The sequence below is a fragment of the Rhinoraja longicauda genome, chromosome 8 (assembly GCF_053455715.1).
Source record: "Rhinoraja longicauda isolate Sanriku21f chromosome 8, sRhiLon1.1, whole genome shotgun sequence".
Lineage (NCBI taxonomy): Eukaryota > Metazoa > Chordata > Chondrichthyes > Rajiformes > Arhynchobatidae > Rhinoraja > Rhinoraja longicauda.
Window position 1 is genome coordinate 31,463,294 of NC_135960.1, and position 20,391 is coordinate 31,483,684.

The 20,391-nt window shown below is 41.9% G+C and overlaps 1 protein-coding gene across 7 annotated transcripts in view; it reads left to right on the plus strand.

Annotated features, from left to right (window-relative positions):
- Positions 1-20,391, plus strand: part of als2b (alsin Rho guanine nucleotide exchange factor ALS2 b) — a 113,112-nt gene that overhangs the window by 72,266 nt on the left and 20,455 nt on the right. For 5 of the 7 annotated variants that reach the window (XM_078403513.1, XM_078403514.1, XM_078403511.1 and 2 more), the window contains 6 exons: positions 183-296; positions 7,033-7,144; positions 8,987-9,064; positions 10,388-10,521; positions 15,704-15,868; positions 19,339-19,456. In XM_078403513.1, the coding sequence (XP_078259639.1) occupies positions 183-296; positions 7,033-7,144; positions 8,987-9,064; positions 10,388-10,521; positions 15,704-15,868; positions 19,339-19,456 (721 nt within the window). The remainder of the gene's footprint in view (positions 1-182; positions 297-7,032; positions 7,145-8,986; positions 9,065-10,387; positions 10,522-15,703; positions 15,869-19,338; positions 19,457-20,391) is intronic. The other 2 variants (XM_078403516.1, XM_078403517.1) reach the window with 1 other exon arrangement.

Below are 20,391 nucleotides of genomic sequence, written 5' to 3' on the forward strand. Positions count from 1 at the left end.
ATGTGGAAGATCACTGGCAGTGGGAGGTGGATGGAAGCTGAAATAACCATCCTGTTTCTTCCCCCTCCCCCCTACCCAGTCATGACTGACCAGGAGGGCAAGAACTGGGGGTTATGGAAGGAATCCATTCTTTATGCTTTGTTTCCTGCCCACATTTCTGACTGTTCTTGTCCCCCTTGCAGGACACCCGCCGCTACGTGTCCTGCTTCCACCAGGAGGGTGGGATGGTCCTGGCCATGGACGTCTCGGGTGCCGTCATCAGTGCAATTCCATGACCAGCCAGCGGGAGGCACAGGGTGAGCCCAGCCACAATCTGCCTGCAGCCTTCTCCTCTTCCCCCATGCATGGAACACCTCACTCCTGCATGGCACCCAATCTAATGGCCTCTCCTGGCTGAAAACTAACAGTTAAGCTAAGGAGCTTGGCTCTTCGTACTGTGATATGGGTCCTGGCACTGCTGTGTAGCCAGAATCTCAAGTAGTGACTGCAGATCTGAACCCACCTGCCCAATTCCATTCACGTCAACCTTAGCACCAGCCTCCATTTGTCTTGTCAGGTTAAATATGTAGACTCTTGCCAAAGCCACCATTTTTGTCACTGAGAGGTCGAGAAGTGAATGTGAGCTTGTTATTCAATATAGATGTAATTAGAAATGGAATGTGTGATCAGGTTATCCTCTTCATGATGGGCCGACTAAAAGTTCTCCACATGACAGCCTGTTTGAAATGGGCCTACTATTATTGCAGGTCAAGGAATGTAACTTTAGAGTTTTACTCTACTGGCTCACTGCCTCAATGAGGAAAGTTAATAATCCAGGAGATAGGTGCGTAAAAGGGGCATGCATTTTCATAATGCCTTTATAACTTCAGGATGTAGTAAAATTCTTTTCAAACGATGATGTTTTCACAGAAGCCTTTGCATTGGATACAACATCGACTTTACACACAGCAAACTACAAGAAATAGTGCCGTTAATAACGGTACATACTGATTTAGTGGTATTGTGGTATTATCCCCTATCCCCTCATCTATTATGCTTTCACATGGTTCCAAACCATGTTGTATCCACATAGCTAATAAAGCTTGGATTTAAGATCACCCCTGTGTTCCTCTGAATATCCCAAATGGCAGTCCTCGTAATGGAGAAAGAATTTTCGCAGGCACAATGGCTCTTTGAGTGAATGAGAAGCCTGATTCTGGTTGCATTTATGCGTTAGCTGTTGTTGCTTAGTGAGGTAGATTTTGCCACCTCGGGTACATCCCCTTCCTTCTGAACTGCCAGATTTTGACATTAGCGTTGAGTCGTTGGGCTTCAATGGTGCATGTTTTTTTGGACCAGGAGGTACTATGTTGAACAATTAACAGATGGCTCTATCTGCCATTGGTGTAGATGCCTCTCTGCTTGAGGGCACCTTGAGCATGTCTTGTATTAGCCCCCTTTAGCTCATTGGCCCATGAGGAGCTGGGAAAGAGAATCTAATTCTTGGGCATGTGAGGCATGTTGAGAATCCAGTTATTGGCAGGGCAAGGCAAGTCAAATGGATACAATTTCATGGAGTTAGTCCAGAGATCCTCCAATTTGATCCCCAGGATTAGACTTGAACGCCTGATAGAAGCACCAGAAGGTCTTAATCTGATTCTGGTAAATGGTCTAGGTTCTGATGCAATGGAAGAGGACTATTTACCTGGCTTGGGGGATGTTTCTAGAGAACATTTTGTTCAACGATCAAGTCAATCATGAGAAATATGGAAGTGAAATAATATCACTTGCAGAGCCTGTGCAGCATTTGACTGTGCAGCAAACTGAAGGATGTGGGTGTCCTTAGTGATTTTTAAGTTTAATAAGGTTTGTGGATGTTTCCCATCCACTTGATTGTGGAGGCTGAGATCAGGTGGTGGATCATCTCTGTTTAGATGGATGGTGAAGGTTGGCTGCATGGTGATCATGGAGAGGATGATCATTGTTTGACCAAATCCAGCTGTGGAAGATGTCAATTTTGGATCTTCATCTGATCATGCAGAAATTTCAGGGCTCCAATACCTGGTCTTGGTGGGCACTCCATGAGGTTTTATGGAGTCAAATGCCTTGGTTAAGATCATAGACGACCAGGAATATCCTTGATTTAATTCTGGACATTTTTCTTGGACCTGTTGGTGATGAAGATCACATTCCCAGTAGTCTAGTTTGGGCAGAGATGGACAGATTCTCACCAATGGAACAAAGAAGATTCAGAAGGACGAAGGCCAGGGTCTGGCCCATAATGGACATTAAATCGTACCTTTCTTCCCTCTCATTCTTGATTCCCCTAAACTGGGAAAAAAAACTCTGCATTCAATCTATCTATTCCCCTCATGATTTTGTACACAGCTATACAATTACCCCTCAGCGTCCTATACTCCAATGAATAAAGTATTACCTTGGATTTCTTCATACTTTTGGATTTGTGATGATAATCACCAAACCTGGACTGCAAAGATGCTCATTGACAACCTGAAAAATGATTGTCCAGAAAAGTGAACTACCACTGTGGCCCAGGAGATGGTGAGAACAATACAAACATCTAATGAAAGTCCAGTGGGCCAGGAAGGGCCACTGAAGGGAGGACATGGAGCATAATCTTCTGAAAAGGGGAATACTGGCAGAGACTTGCACACGACAAGACTTTTTCATGCTTTGACTGAAGTAGTAATGATCCCCGTTTGGTGCTGTTTCCCAGCCAGAAAAAGTGGAACAGCTCTGTTCATCTGAGATGGGACAGGACTTGGACTGTTACCTATGTGCAGACATTAGGATGGGGACCTCTGGGTGCCCTGAATCATCACACTTCCTTTGTTGTTGCAGGACTAAACTGAAATAGATGTATATAAAGGGTCTGTACAGCTGTTCAGCTTCATGACTCTGAAACTACAGGGCAATGTTAACTAACTGTACATGGATCGCTGTCATTTATTATCCTGTGGATGCCTTGGGGAAAACATTTGAAAGTTTTGGACAATGCAGATTTGCGAGTACATCCTTGATTTGACAGGTACTGAATGAACCTGCTTAAATGTAGTTTCAGAATTTCTAACTAAAATATTTTTGGTACGAAAGTGTGGAGAGTGCCAAATTGCTTAAAGGAATGAATGCAAACTGAAAGAAGGCTTTAAAGTGAAGATTTGGAATAATCAGAAACAATGAGCAACTGGAAATGGGAGTGTCAAGTAAAAATTCTGCGTAAGTGGTGACGTCTATATTCCATTCTTAAATAGTGAGCAATTGCATACAAAAACTGCCTTCAGCTACTTGAATTTTTATCATGAATGGCATGGCTCCATGTTACCTCTGTCTTGCTTTGTAGCGGGTAGCTACATCAAGCAATTAAGTTTGGGAGTACTTGAAGTAATGAGGAATATTGAGGAGATTGACGATCATTAACTAGTATCCGTTGCTAATTCCGGTTAAAAATGTATTATTCTACTGTGGGGAAAAAAGGGAATTAAAATTGTGTAGGAGTATTAATTGGAATAATATCCACAGTTCTTGGCTTCAAGCATGGAAGTGTTGCATGAGGAGTATGTCAGTGCTGTGAAGGAGATGGCTTTTGCTGGGGAGAACAGTTCCACAGCTACAACTGATCTATTCATTTTTAAACATAATGCTTGGAGTGTGAAAAAATACCTTTATTGATGCAAGAAGGATATCAGAATTGAGCCTGTCTTGTGTGCATAAATTGGGCATAATGCAGTATTGGTCTTGGTTATATTTGGTACACAGAAAAAGCTCTGTTAGAGGATTCTGTAAATGAATAATTTGTTGAATTGCTTATTAAATACCATCCAGATTAGCACTGCAGTAACATTCTGCTTTTGATGTAATTAAAAGAGAATAGGACTTGGTACAAACATAGACACCGAAGGATCACAGCATTTTTTAAGATGCATCATATGTTGTAAAATATACCAAGTCATTGAGACTCATCTTTTAGCTGTCCATCAACCATAGATTCTATAATTTTGAATCTGCTGTCCTTTGTCAAAACCATTGTCTGCACCAAAATGACATTCAAAAGCATTAAACGCTTCTTCCTTGTTTTTTCCTTACCAACTACAATGAGTAAGGACATTGTGGAACTTTTTTGTCAATAAAATGAGATTGAGATTAAAACTTTTTTTTCTGCTTTTCTTCCACAAAATCTTTGCTCCTATCAACCTAACTCTGAACAAGCAATTTATTCAAATTTCACCCCTCTTCACATGCTCTCCTTACTCATTCTCCAGGATATCCTATATTTGCTCTTTAATTGTACCTGCATTTCCAATTTGGTGCACATGGTAGCTGAGATTGTAAACAGTAGAAATTTTTAGTCCTCCTCTTTTCAAGGCCACTATCAACCTACCATCCTTCCAGAAAAAAGCTCATTTAATGACAATTCTTGCAACCTGCTGACCATCTCCGTCCCCTCTTTCCTCTTGGGACCATTTTCACTGAAACCTTGCTGATAGGTTTCCATACAAAGAGCTGATATAGTTCTGATCAAAATTCTAATTTACATGCTCCCAGTGAGCATAATTAAACAATCGATTCTTACTCTTTTTGAACCATTTGGTGAAGTATATCATCAAGAATGCTCATTGTACACCGAAAAATGGCTCTTCCTGACTCGCCTAATCCTGCTGTACAATGAGGGTTTCTCCATTTATTGTATGCACCGTAGAAATTTCCAGGCAAGGGGAAAAGCAACAGGCATCTACTTTTTAGTCAATGTTTCGTGATGCTGTAATGTGATGGTCATAGCTCAATTCTGTTTCCTTGACCTGCAATATCTTTTTTAAGATACTGTCCCTTTTATCGACCAAGGGATTCATCTCTACCATTTTTCAGTATTCAACATGCCATCCCAAGCCAATGCTAAGGTTGTCCCGGACGACTGGTTAGTTATCAACTCTCTGGAGACAGTGTTAACACTCCTAGCTACTGCTGTACCGCCATTAAGTGCTCTTAGCATCCGAGAAGATTTAGCATGTCCACAAGGATTCTCTCAAACTGCTACAGAGAAAGTATTGAAAGTATTCTGACAGGATGCATCTTGGCATGGCAACTGCTTTGTTCTTGACCACTGGACCATGCAGAGGTTGGAGAACAAAGCCCAGTCCCATCACAGGCTTGTCATTTCCTTCCATCCAGTCCATCTTCATGGTACGTTGCATCAGCTATCAGACCAATTACCTATTCCACATCCCCTTCCAAGAGATGCTGTCACATACCTTTGGTTATTCCAATATTGTTATTTTTTGCTCTCCTCTACCGTGGATTGCACTACAGGGCTTGCACTATTCTGCTATTTTGCATTCATCATTGTATTTATTGTTGTATTTACCAACAAAATTAATTACAGCCTGATGTATAAGAGAATATAGTAATCTGAATCTATTCAGTTGAGTGAGACCCTCCCAGCCTGTTTAATTATTGTCTGAGTACCTGCAGCAAGTTTTTCTTCGGGAGTTCCAACTGCAATGGAAAGGCCCATCCTTTACCCCCTTCCTGTTTCAAATCTTAGTGACAACTATAAAAGATCATAACATTAGATTCCAAATCTATGCTGGGGAAACGGCACTCTAATGCCTCTATCAGACCACTTGACTCTTCGTCTGGATTTTCCCTTCAACATCTTAAGCCTTCATCACAAACAATATCCTTGGTACAGACTGCACACCCTCTTGGACAACTACATTAAGTTCAGACTGGTTGTACCTTTAGCACCAGTTTTGTCGTCATTAAAAAGGCAACTCACTTCCACGTTTATAATCTAACAGAATAACATAGAAGTACTGTGGAGAAACTAATCACTTGTTCCTTCCTGTCCACAGCATTGTCTGGGCTCTGCTTAAGCCTTCTACTCCTCTTCAAATAACTGTCCGCATAGCTTTGTGTTAATTCTCCTTCATCCATGTTACTTATCCTAACCATGCATAGTGGTAGGTTTGCCAATCTCAGGATAAAAATTTGCGTAACTCTACTTTAATCCAACTCCTGAAACTCATCCATATTAATGCCATCTCCACACACATGTTCAGCTTCCCATCCAACCTCTAAATATCAGTTCATCCAAAACACTGCAGTCAATGTTCCATCTTGCACCATGCTACTCCTATCATCCTGCATTCACATCATTCCACAATAGCACACTTTCCTTTAATGTTTCCAATCTAAAATTCTTATTGTCATGTTGTACTCCTTATTGGTACCTAATTCCCCACTGCAATGCTTCTAGACCTGTCTTTTGCTTCAGAATTGCTACTTTCCCCAGCCCACCCAAAACACCCACCATCTCTCCCAACCCTCAGTGTTTCATTGCAGACCTCCAATTTCCTTTGCCCTACCATTGATATTTCAAACTTCAAACTCCCAAGCTCAAATTCTCTGAACTTCTCGATTCTATTTTGAAGCCAAACTTTTAAGATGTCTGTTACTAAATCTCCTTTGGCTTGCTATCATTTTCTGGCAGGTTACAGTTCTATGAATGTTTTCCCACACTAAATTCTGTTTATAGTTGCAAGTTTTTTTTGCATGTCAATGTGTATGCAAGATAATTATATTACTCAGCAGGGGTCTAGAATTATTGGGAATTGCATTGATTTGGAAAAACAGACAGTGTAATTGATATTCCACTGGTAGTATTGATGCATCCTTGCAGTTAGTTATCGGTTTTGGATGTTGCCGGTTGTCGTAAAAGTCTGCTTGGTATCATAAATGTTTTCAGTATGTTGGCACCAGAGCACAAGAGGATCTGGATACAACATATCATTTAATTCTGACAACCTTGCTTGTTTTTGCTCATCCTGTGCTGCCTGCTCCCTTCATTTAGTTCACTTTATTTTTGATGTTTAGATCTTTTTGATGTCATTGACCAAGTAGGTACCTTCCTTTCTTCTTTTCTGTGCTGATATACCTACATGTTCCTTTGTTAATTCCTTTTGGAAATTTGCCAAAACGCTTTCAACCTTAATCTCGATTAACAAATTTACTTAACAGTTCTTCCCCTTGTTACAGAGGTGAGAAGTACATGGGCATGTGGTTGGATGATGCTCGCCATGGCAATGGAGTTGTGGTCACTCAGTTTGGTCTATACTATGAAGGCGCCTTCAGCAGTAACAAAATGGCAGTGAGTATTTGTTTGCATCACATGGAAAGGTGACCGCTCAGTCCAATTCATTCCTACTGAAGTTGACATCCAAATTGTGACAAAAGACCCTTTATCTCAGTAATGATGATATTTAATTCAGTTTTCAAGCTATGTGGTGCCATAATCATCAGGGGATAAAGAAGCAAAACAAAAGTCTCTAAAAGTCTCTAAACTGAGCACATCAAGAAGCATCTGTGGACAGAGGAACAGTTTTTAATATTCTAGTTTCTTGACCCTCAACCAAGGGGTAACAATGCATGGCCAATTGTTTTCAAATACATGAAAATTATTGGACATTGGGTTATTGTCAAATGTAAGAATTAAGTTAGTAAAATAAATTTGAATGTGTTATGAGCAAAGATGAGGCAGCTGCCATGGCATAGAGTCGTGAAGCAATATATTGTGGAAGAAAAGCAAGGAATAAAACCTCTCACTTGGAGGTCTGGGTGAGGAATGACCTTGGGATTTGGATATATACTTCCCTGAAAATGTAGGAAAGTAGATAAAATCACAAAATGACTTGCCAGCATTTTAAGTTTTTGAATTGGGATGCAAGGGTAAAGTAGTTTTTTTAAAATTTGTATAAAATAGTGTTTTCAGGATCGATTTACGGTTAAAAGGAGAAATTAAATACTGGACTTATTCCAGAAGACTACAGAAAGCTAAGAAAATATTTCTAATTTTGATGAAGCTAATATAAATCATTTCTTCTGATTTAATCATGGTGGGTGATTGACCTTAACATTGTCAGAACGCGGTGGGCGGAAAAGTTTTCTGTACCACTTTGCCTTTGGAATGGTTAAGCCCAAGTTGGTTATATTTTTTAGAGGAATTAGTCCAAGATTTGAAAATGCTTTATGAGGAAGTTGTGCTTGTGGCATAGAACCTTGGGTCAAACTCAATTCAGATTTGTTAACAGTCTGAAGAAGGGTTTTACAAAGTGCTCTATCCATATTCTCTAGAGATGCTACCTAACCTGCTGAGTTACTCCAGCACTTTGTGTCATTTTGTTAGCGGCATAATCTCCTTTGTCAGCTGCCTCATGATTTTAAGCCATTGAATTGGTTCACAAGTTTTCGAACCTTGACCGATGATTCTCCCTTTGAACTCGCTTGGGCTTGGGCTCAAAAAGGTATGAGATTCTATCATACTACAGCAGCACATCGCAGGACGAGCGAGCATTAGTTAGTCCGCCAGTCAGTTCATTGATGTCTGGCTCCATTTTCTGGAATTGTTAACCATTTGCACCTGTGTTGCTGCTTGGCACAGGTAGGATATACTTTTCCCCCAGGGCAGTGGAGCCTGAAATTAGAAGGTACCGGTTTAAGGTGAGAGAGGAGAAATTTTAAGGAGTTCTGAGGAGTGATTTTTCCACTCAGAGGGTAGTGATTTACTGGAATGAGCTGCCAGAGGAAGTAATACAAACCAGTTAAAATTAGTGTTTAAAAGGCATTTGGGCAGGTACTTGGATAAAGAAGGGGATATGAGCTAAAGTAAATTTAATTATCATAGCTAGACATGGTCAGCATGGACAGAGTGGGTGGAAGAGCTCCGTTTCTGTGCTGTGTGACTAAATTGATGTGTCTGTTTCATGAGGATTTGTCTGTTTCTCTGTACTTTTTTCAACCAGTTAGACAGGTGCATGGATTGGACAGGTTTGGAGGGATATGGACCAAGCCCAGGCAGGTGGGACTAGTGTAGCTGGGACATGTTGGGCGGTTTGGGCAAGTTGGGCCGAAGGGCCTGTTTCCACACTGTATCACTCTATGACTTTATGACTGAGTGCTGACCAATAATTGAATGCTTATTTCATCTGCACAGGGCTATGGCATCCTTCTCTCTGAGGATGATACCAGCTTTGAAGGAGAGTTCTCTGATGACTGGATCTTAAATGGAAAGGTAAAACCATCAACCATGGGTGTGGATGTAAAGGGGTCGGTGTTTACATAGGGTTACTGACTGAGCAGTTGAGGGATAATGGCAGGGAACTCAGATTGCTAAGAGTGGGCTAAGAGTGTCCCATTAGGTTCATGAATTAGACAATGCTTTAGAATGCAGATTACAACAACTATGGGAATGGGTTTGTGCGGCTGGATGACCAAATCCAAATGAGATTCACGATGTTCCTAACCTCCCATTGATCTGGCTGTGTGCGGAGCCACGTAGTTTTATTTGTTCTGCTGATTTTGCTGTGGTGATTTCAGTTTGCACTTTTATTGGGTCACAAATGTAAACTTTGCTGGCAAACTGGGTGAAGTTCACAGACTCAATAAGATAGTTTGCCACTGTTTCGGTTTTGGGTAATTTTGAACCACAGTGAGTGGAGCCATTTGAGCTTTGGACTGTGCCAGAATGAAAAGCAAGGATTTTCAAAGCCAGGTTTGTTCTAAAATAGACACAAAATGCTGGAGTAACTCAGCGGGACAGGCAGCATCTCTGGAGAGAAGGAATGGGTGAAGTTTCGGGTCGAGACCCTTCTTCAGTCTGCCTGTCCCGCTGTGTTACTCCAGCATTTTGTGTCTACCTTTGATTTAAACCAGCATCTGCAGTTCTTTCCTACACGTTGTTCCAAAACACCTCTGCCAAATCCAGGTTAATGTTCTAATGCAAGAAATGTCCCAACACCACAATGCGGCAATGACAAGGAAAATTGTCAAAGTGATATTGATTGAGAAATAAACATTGGCGAGGAATGAGGGAAGATTCTTCTATTGATAATGGCAGCTCATGAAACCTAACCAATTCAATGTTAACCTTTTGCTTTGTTCATTTTAAATTCTGTGGCAGGTACTGTTGGTGGTGGGATTTTAGTTTCTCAACCACAAGACCAATTCAGTTAAAATATTAATTCAGAATATGAACAGAAGCAATGCAATATTGGTTTGTGACCATACTGGCCAAAATCTGCAAAATAAAAGCCAGAAAGTGTGGATTATTTGGCAGGTCAGGCAATATCTGTGGAAAAAGAAACGGTTACATTTTAGGGACAAGATAAACCTGGGGAATAAGGATCTTGAACCTAAAGTTTTAATTCTACTCCTCTTTGCTAGATGTTGCAGGATGTTTCCAGCATTTTCTGTATTTATTTCCAGATTTTCAGCATCTCCAAGGTTTTTTCGCATTTCCTAGATCTGAGAAAATCTGGGGTAGACTTTAATTTACACCTGCAAATCTCTGATTGCTTGCCAAAAAATTGACTTACTAAGTGTTTTTTTCATACAGGGAGTTCTGACCATGGCAAATGGTGACTACTTTGAAGGAACTTTCTGTGGAGAGTGGGGAGCAGGGATTAAAGTTGCCGGAACGTACTTCAAACCTAATTTATATGACAACGATGGAGAGAAAGCCCGTGTGTTGTAAGTAAGATCAGTTTTGAAGAAACTTGCATTGTCCAGCTAGCAACTGTGTCTGGAGTCTTCTCTGATATGTTGATGTGAGGTGTTAATTGAAACTTTGCGAGAAGTGCCAGAACGGGCCACTATTGCTCAGTTCTCAATAAGTGACAATATGACTGCCTGCAGATGTGACCTGTGGTAGCAGGAGTGGTTATGTGGTGGTGCAAATGCAAAACTCATTTCCTGGAGGCTTTTACATTTATTTTTTACTCCATCAACTTCTCCTTCTTTCCCCATCAAATAGCTCCAACTCCTGTGGTATTGTGTTGGAGAGGCATTTCACATTATAATGGCATCAGGACATATGGAGCAGCAAGCTCTGCCCAATTATTTAACGACCAGAATGGACACAGCAAACAGAGTTCTAGACACCAGGGATGCAGATGCTGGAATCTTAAGTAAAACACAAAATGCTGGAGCAACTCAGTGGGTCAGGCAGCATCTGTAGAGAAAATGGGCAGACAAACTTTTGGGTCAGCACCTTTCTTCTGACCCAAAATGTCACCTGTCCATTCCCTCCACAGATACTGCTTGACCCGCTGAATTACTCCAGCACTTTGTGTTTTGCAGATAGTTCGAGACAATCTGCAATTTTTTTAATATATCTTTTAGGAATGGGATACTGAAAACATGCCCTTCCTGTAAAGCAAGGAAATCAATTAACAAACGTGTCCATTTACAATGACAGTAGAGGGTAAAGGCTATTCTCATTTCTGAAAGGGAATTTATAAGGGGAATGTTTTTATGGGCATTGGGTCATCCCAATGCCATTCACTAGTTCCATAGTCACAGCTAACCCCAATTCTCCAAGCTAAATGTAAATCAAAATACTCATTCTATCACAGAAACTCTCTTTCTTTTGCACATCCCTACCCTGCCTTCTCTGCTACTGAAAACTAACTTGTATCTCTCTTTCACAATTCTGACGACAGGTGGAAGAGGCAAAATGTTAACATTTCTTTCCACAGATGCTGCCAGGCTTGCTGAGCCTTTCTTGTAGTTTCTCCTTTTGTTCCCAATACCCAACAGTTATTCCTTTCTGTCTCTGGCTTTGAAGTCACTTAAACAAAGGAACTTAAAGTAAAATAAGAAGATAACTGCAGATGCTGGTACAAATCGAAGGTTTGTATTCACAAAATGCTGGAGTAACTCAGCAGGTCAGGCAGCATCTCGGGAGAGAAGGAATGGGTGATGTTTCGGGTCGAGACCCTTCTTCAGACTGATGTTAGGGGGGCGGGACAAAGGAAGGATATAGGTGGAGACAGGAAGATAGAGGGAGATCTGGTAAGGAGGAGGGGACGGGGGGGACAGAGGAACTATCTAAAGTTGGAGAAGTCGATGTTCATACCACTGGGCTGCAAACTGCCCAGGCGAAATACGAGGTGCTGTTCCGCCAATTTCCGGTGGGCTTCACTATGGCACTGGAGGAGGCCCATGACAGAAAGGTCAGACTGGGAATGGGAGGGGGAGTTGAAGTGCTCGGCCACCGGGAGATCAGTTTGATTAATGCGGACCGAGCGCAGGTGTTCAGCCAATGTAAATGGCGAAACCAAGCGCAGGCTCGGCGATCGCAAGAGAGAGAAAACAGGGAATTATAGATCAGTTAGCGTGACATCGGTGGTGGGGAAGATGCTGGATGCAATTATTAAAGAGGTAATGGCGCATTTGGATAGCAGTAAAAGGATTGGTCCAAGTCAGCATGGATTTATGAAGGGGAAATCCTCCTTGCCAAATCTTCTGGAATTTTTTGAGGATGTGACAAGTAAAACAGATGAAAGAGAGCCAGTGGATGTAGTGTATCTAGACTTGCAGAAAGCCTTTGATAAGGTCCCACACGAGAGGTTGGTGAGCAAAATTAGAGCACATGGTATTGGGGGTAAGGTATTGACATGGATAGAGAATTGGTTGGCCGACAGGAAGCAAAGAGTAGGAATAAATAGGTCCTTTTCAGAATCACAGGCAGTGGCGAGTGGAGTGCCTGGTGCTGGAGTGGAGTGCCTGGGCTCGGTGCTGGGGCCGCAACTATTTACAATATATATTAATGATTTGGATAATGGAATTAGAAGTAACACTAGCAAGTTTGCAGATGACATCAAGCTGGGTGGCAGTGTGAACTGCGCAGAGGATGTTAGGAGATTGCAGGGTGACTTGGACAGGTTGAGTGAGTTGGCAGATGCAGTATAATGTAAATAAATGTGAGGTTATTCACTTTTGTGGCAAAAATAAGGAGGCAGATTATTATCTCAATGGTGTCAGAGTAGGTAAAGGGGAAGTGCAATGAGACCTTGGTGTCCTTGTACACCAGTCACTGAAAGTAAGCGTGCAGGTACAGCAGGCAGTGAAGAAAGCTAATGGCATGTTTGCCTTCATAACGAGAGGATTTGAGTATAGGAGCAAAGAGGTTCTTCTGCAGTGGTATAAGGCCCTGGTGAGACCTCATCTGGAATATTGCGTGTAGTTTTGGTCTCCTAATTTGAGGAAGGACGTCCTTGTTATTGAGGCAGTGCAGCGTCGGTTCACAAGGTTAATCCCTGGGATGGAGGGACTGTCATATGAGGAAAGATTGGAAAGACTAGTCTTGTATTCACTGGAGTTTAGAAGGATGAGAGGGGATCTTATGGAGATGTATAAAATTATAAAAGGACTGGACAAGCTAGATGCAAGAAAAATGTTCCCAATGTTGGGGGAGTCCAGAACCAGGGGTCACAGTCTAAGAATAAAGGGGAGGCCATTTAAAACTGAGGTGAGAAGAAACTTTTTCACGCAGAGAGTTGTGAATTTGTGGAATTCTCTGCCACATAAGGCAGTGGAGGCCAATGCACTGGGTGAATTTAAAAGAGAGTTAGATAGAGCTCTAGGGGCATGTGGAATAAAGGGATATGGGAATAAGGCAGGCACAGGTTACTGATTGTGGATGATCAGCCATGATCACAATGAATGGCGGTCCTGGCTCGAAGGGCCAAATGGCCTTCTGCACCTATTTTCTATATTTCGAATTGGCTTGATATGAATGTTAAATTGTCCCTAGTGTGTGTAGGATAGTGTTAACGTGCGGGGACGGCTGGTCAGTGCAGACTCGGTGGGTCGAAGTGCCTGTTTCTACACTGTATCTCTAAACTTAACTGCTTTATGGTCTGCGTGAGCTGAAGGATCTGTTTCCTCGCTGTATCTCTAAACTAAACCAGGAACTTTACTGGGGATATTTCAACATGGAGTGCATACAATGGATATTTAGTTTTGACTGACTCCATCCCATAACCCAAGATCATGCAGCCTAACCAAGGTTTTTTAATTAGCCATTCCATTTGCCTGCATTTGACCCATATCCCACAAACTTTCCAATTAACAAATCTGTAAGGATGTCTTACATTGTAATTGTACTCACTTCTACCACTTCCTCTGTCATTTCTTGCCACATACCCTTCACCCTCTGTGGAAAAACAGTCCCTTTGGGTTTGCAACTATTGGGAAGGTCCAAAGTTTAATGGATTTAAAAATCTCTGTCTTACTTTAGAGAGACGTCAACATTAACTCCATCTACACTTCACGCTATCTTGGGAAAGCAGCCAACAAAAATCGGGGACTATTTTCACCGTGGTCGTTCCCTCTTCTATCAGATGAATGATACAAAAGCTTGAGCACATACTATGAGATTCAAAAACAGCTTTGTCCTTGCTCTTATCAGATGACTGAATGTCCTCCCATAAGCTAGGATGTACTCCTAATCACCCAACCTAACTCATTGGGAATCTTGCACTTTCTCTGTACCACTATTGCTGTACCACTATATCCTGCACTCTGATATATTTTTCTTTGCACTACTTGTTGTACTTGTGTGTTGTTTGATTGTACTTGTGCAATGTTTGATTTGCAATATAGTATGCAAATAAAGTATTTTACTGTATCTTGGTACATGTGACAATAAACTAATTCCAATCTTTACATATCTCCCCTCTCACCTTAAAGCTGTGCTCTCTAGTTTCAGACTCCCCTAGTCTGGGAAAATAAACCTGTGATCATGCCCGTCATCATTTTATAAATTTCTATGGTCAAACCTCTGCCTCCTTCGCTCCAGTTAAACAGTATCAGCCTATCCAGTCTGTCCTTGTAACTTAAGACTTCCAGTCCAGGTGTTTTTTATTTGAAGCATGAGTAAGACACGATGTAAATTCCCTGACCACAACCCCCTGAAGGGAGATGCAACCAATGAAGCTCATTTAAACCATCCCAACAAAATCCTGCATTTCAAGTACAACACAGGTGAGACGGTGATTTATGTCTCCTGCCTCTTGCTCAGGTTGAGGTCTCCTGCCTCTCACGTGGCTGCTGTCTCCTGTTTCTCATCCTGATACTGAATTGTATGCAAAAAGGAATTTCACTGTACCTTAGTACATGTGATAATAAAGTGCCATTGAACCATTGACTAGACTCTTATCTCCCCTTGTGGCTCCCTCTCCAGTCACGCATCCAAATACTCTCAGAAACATTACCAGATATGTTGGTTGATAAATTCCAAGGGCTTGATGATTTATGTCCCAGAGTTTTGAAAGAGGTAGAATCTCTGGATACCGTCTTCCAATATTTGGCAGATTCTGGATTTGTAACATTAAATAATTGTAATTAAGTTTTCAAGTAGAATGAAACAGCCATGTTACATATGTCCATGTTCTTGGCTTTGCAGAGATTGTGCAATAAAACATTCTCAATACAGAATCTGAGCTGAACCAAACCTGTGCAGTAAAACTCTGATAATCCATTCTCTGACGATACAAAAATTCCCATGGTTCAGCATCTACCTCCCAGGTGGTGCTTGCCAAGTTCCTGTTCCTCTCACCAGAGGCCTGGTTCCTGCACTCCCTTGAAATGTATTAGATTCATTGGAGAATGTGTTCTGCTGAATTTAAAATAAATTGTAGTGTTAATATGACATCTGCTAATAAGGCATCACAAAAGGCTCATGTGCTGGATTAATAGAGCCTTACTGTCCTTGGTTTGTTGAGTACGGTCGATGTTTACCCGAGAAGTAAAATTCCAGGTTTCATGAGCTATGGTCCTTTATACAACAGTTTATTTTTTAGAGATATCTCATTCTTATGGTCCAGTTCATTCAACTGCTCATAGAGACATATGGATGTAATTGCAGGAAGCTGGGTAAACTGGCGGTCGACCCAGAGGAGAAGTGGAAGGCTGTGTTTAATGAGTGCTGGGGCCGGCTCGGCTGTGAATCTGTTGGGCATGGGGATGTACTCAGGGCCTGGGAGAACATCGCAGTGTGTCTCACCACGAGCAAACGGCAACACAAGGACAGGTGAGTGTTGACAGCTAGAGGAACCAAGAGCCAAGAGGGAAGCAAGAGGTGGCACAGTGATGTGGCTGGTAAAGCAGCTGTCTCTGTGCCAGTAACCTGGGTTCAATCCTAACCTCTGGTACTATCTGTGTGGAATTTGTATGTTCTTCCTGTGACCGCGTGGGTTTCCTCCAGGTGGTCCAGTTTCCTCCCAAACGTGTGTGCGTTTGTGGGTTTATTGGCCTCTAAAAATTGCCCCTAGTGTGTAGAGTGGATAAGAAGGTGGGATAACATAGATCTAGTGTGGACAGGTGATCGATAGTTGGCATGAACTTACTGGGCTGAAGGGCCTGCTTCCATGCTGTATCTCCAAACTAAGCTGGATGATTGCCTCCATTGTGGATAGGTTCTTGTTAAAACGTGAGTAGAACTCCGGACAGTTGTAGAAAGTTCCCCAATGGTTTCCAACTTAGTTGCACCTTTATTATTTCATATTTTTCATATTTCAGATACAGCGCGGAAACAGGCCTATTCGGCCCACCAAGTCCGCGCCGCCCAGCGATCCCCACACACTAGGAACAATTTTTACATTTACCCAGTCAAATTAACCTACATACCTTTAGCTGAAAGTTTTTTGACTTGTGCCCTTACCCCTCGTTACTCATGTCCTCTGCTGCTTTCATCCTCAGAAATCTCTTCTCTTTTATTCATTCTTGATCGCCTCATGTCTTGTTTCCTCTCCCCAATTACCATCCCTCTGTCACTGTAGCCATCACCCCCTGATACCAGTGTAATTATTTATGGCATCACTTTTTGTGGCAACTTACTGTGTATATATTGGTTACAACATGACCCAAAAGTAACACTTACTTCAAATACAATTGATGTGTTGCAAGATGCTTTGGTTCCAAATAAGAACATGAACACTGCTGTTTTAAATCTAATTGAGCAGTTTAATGCTTTAGGTCTCAAAAGTTGCATCTTCACTGTAAATTGAGATACTCGGCAAATTTAGACATTAATAGGCTGATAACACCCAAAATTAATATTTAGAGCTGGCAGATCACCATACAATCCCAAATGTTTTCTAATCTTCAGGAAGGGGAATTGCCACCTCTACCTGTCTGACTTGCATATGACAGTGTTCTCCTGCCACATGGAGAATCTTGATTCCTTTCAAGGTAACTGATGATTGGCATTGAAGATGGCCTCATTTGTGTTCAGATGAATAACATAGCAAAGAGTAGCGGGAAGCCAGAGGATTGGGAAACTTTCAAAGGACAACAGAAGGTAACAAAAAGGGCAATACGGGCTGAAAAGATGAAGTACGAGGGTAAGCTGGCCAAGAATATAAAGAAGGATAGTAAAAGCTTCTTTAGGTATGTTAAGAGAAAAAGATTAGTAAAGACAAATGTGGGTCCCTTGAAGGCAGAAACGGTTGAAATTATTATGGGTAACAAGGAAATGGCAGATGAGTTGAACAGATACTTCGTTTCTGTCTTCACTAAGGAAGACAAAAACACCCTCCCAGATGTACTAGAGTACGGAGGATCTAGGTAGACAGAGGAACTGAAAGAAATTTGCATTAGGCGAGAAATAGTATTGGGTAGACTGATGGGACTGAAGGCTGATAAATCCCCAGGGCCTGATGGTCTGCATCCCAGGGTACTCGAGTGGCTCTCGTGGGTGCATTGGCAATCATTTTCCAATGTTCTATAGATTCAGGATCAGTTCCAGTGGATTGGAGGGTAGCTAATGTTATCCCACTTTTCAAGAAAGGAGCGAGAGAGAAAACGGGGAATTATAGACCAGTTAGCCTGACATCGGTGGTGGGAAAGATGCTGGAGTCAATTATTAAAGAGATAGTACGTTCTCCCCGTGACCTGCGTGGGTTTTCTCCGAGATCTTCGGTTTCCTCCCACACTCCAAAGACGTACAGGTATGTAGGTTAATTGGCTGGGTAAATGTAAAAATTGTCCCTAGTGGGTGTAGGATAGTGTTAATGTACGGGGATCACTGGGCGGCACGGACTTGGAGGGCCGAAAAGGCCTGTTTCCGGCTGTAGATATATGATATGATGATATGATAATAACGGCGCATTTGAATAGCAGTAAAAGGATTGGTCCAAGTCAGCATGGATTTATGAAGGGGAAATCCTGCTTGACTAATCTTCTGGATTTTTTTGAGGATGTAACAAGTAAAATGGATGTGAGAGAGCCAGTGGATGTGAGAGAGCCAGTGGATGTGACGTATCTGGACTTTCAGAAAGCCTTTGAAAAGGTCCCACCCAGGAGATTGGTGGGCAAAATTAGAGCACATGGTATTGGCGGTTGGGTATTGACATGGATAGAGAATTGGTTGGCAGACAGGAAGCAAAGAGTAGGAATAAATGGGTCCTTTTCAGAATGGCAGGCAGTGGCAAGTGGAGTGCTGCAAGGCTCGGTGCTGGGGCCACAACTATTTACCATATAAATGATTTGGATGATGGAATTAGAAGTAACACTAGCAAGTTTGCAGATGACACAAAGCTGGGTGGCAGTGTGAACTGCGAAGAGGATGTTAGGAGATTGCAGGGTGACTTGGACAGGTTGAGTGAGTAGGCAGATGCACGGTAGATGAAGTATAATGTAGATAAATGTGAGGTTATCCACTTTGGCGGCAAAAACAAGGAGGCAGATTATTATCTCAAAGGTGTCAGATTAGGTAAAGGGAAGTGCAATGAGACCTTGGTGTCCTTGTACACCAGTCACTGAAAGTCAGCGTGCAGGTACAACAGGCAGTGAAGAAAGCTAATGGCATGTTGGCCTTCATAACGAGAGGATTTGAGTATAGGAGTAAAGACCACATGTGAGATCACATCTGGAGTACTGTGTGCAATTTTTGTCTCCTAATTTGAGGAAGGACGTCCTTGCTATTGAGGCAGTGCAGCGTAGGTTCACGAGGTTAATCCCCAGGATGGCGGGACTGTCATATGAGGAAAGATTGGAAAGACTGGGCTTGTATTCACTGGAGTTTAGAAGGGTGAGAGGTGATCTTATAGAGATGTATAAAATTATGAAAGGACTGGACAAGCTAGATGCAGGAAAAATGTTCCCAATATTGGGGAAGTCCAGAACCAGGGGCCACAGTCTAAGAATAAAGGGGAAGTCATTTAAAACTGAGGTAAGAAAAAACGTTTTCACCCAGAGAGTTGTGAATTTGTGGAATTCTCTGCCACAGAAGGCAGTGGAGGCTAATTCACTGGATGAATTTAAAAGAGAGTTAGATAGAGCTCTAGGGGCACGTGGAATCAAGGGATATGGGGAGAAGGCAGGCACAGGTTACTGATTGTGGATGATCAGCTATGATCACAATGATTGGCGGTCTATGTTTCTATGTATTGCTTACATCCCCAGAACAGTTTGTGGTAATAACCCAAAATCCATTTGGACCTTTGTGTACATGACAAATTCTTACGCATATTTTTTTTTACCCTTTGTTGACGCATCTAGCCCTGATTTCCAGAGCCGATCTCATGCACAAACACTGGAGAGTCTGGAAATTATCCCTCAGATTGTTGGCCCCATCACACTGGATAAGTACGAGGCCATTAGGAGATACTTAATAAAGGTATTGAAGCGTGATTGTTGTGTTTTATTTAGTTCTTTGACAAAAAAAATAAGGTCTTTTGCATAATATACAATATATAAACCCCCAAGGATTCCCTAGTTGAATAAAGATTTATGTTAGAAATATTCAGCAGGTCAAGCAGCATTCATAAAGAGAAGAGTAATTATCCTTTCATCAGATTTCTCATGAAAATTACTGATCTGACTCAGTTTCTCCATGGATGCTTCCTGACCACCTGAATATTTTTGCATCTTCTGTTCAACTTTGATTTTTTTAGCATCTGCAGTATTTATTTTTGGAGATGACCAAATATGGGAACATTCAGCCTTGATTGTAAATTCGCTACCAAAAGGTTTGAGGGAAATAAAATCTAGGCCGAAAGGATATCTGATTCCTGATGAGATAGAAGTGGGTTAAGATTCTCTGATGGTATTTCAGACTCCATTTTGAGTCTGAACCTGTTTAGTACTGGCAGTAACACACTGGCAGTGAATCCGTAATGCTGATTGGATCAGTATAAATTCAGGAAACTGGGTGTTCGTCAATATTGATGTTTTCTGCATGACTTAGCACAGATTTCCCTCTTCCTTGGAGGTGAACCGGTCAAATTAAGGTTGTGGATGAAGTGGCTTCCCAACGTGTTGCAGTCCCAGGACTACCGAATATGATACTGAAGATTGAAAGCTATTTTGTTGGGACCAAAATTGGTGCGATGTTAGTAGAACCAGTGCAGCTGTTGTGTAAGCACCAAATGAATGTCAGGCTTCAAACTTGCCTTTGGAATTGATTTGCAGCCAATTCTCATGGCATTGCCATAGGCATCTGCTGCTGGTAGCTGCGCGGTGCAGATACCAGATCGCTATTTATTTCTTTCCCACCTCCCCTCCCTGAGAGCTGAGGACTTTGCAGTCTATGTACATTTTACAGATATCATT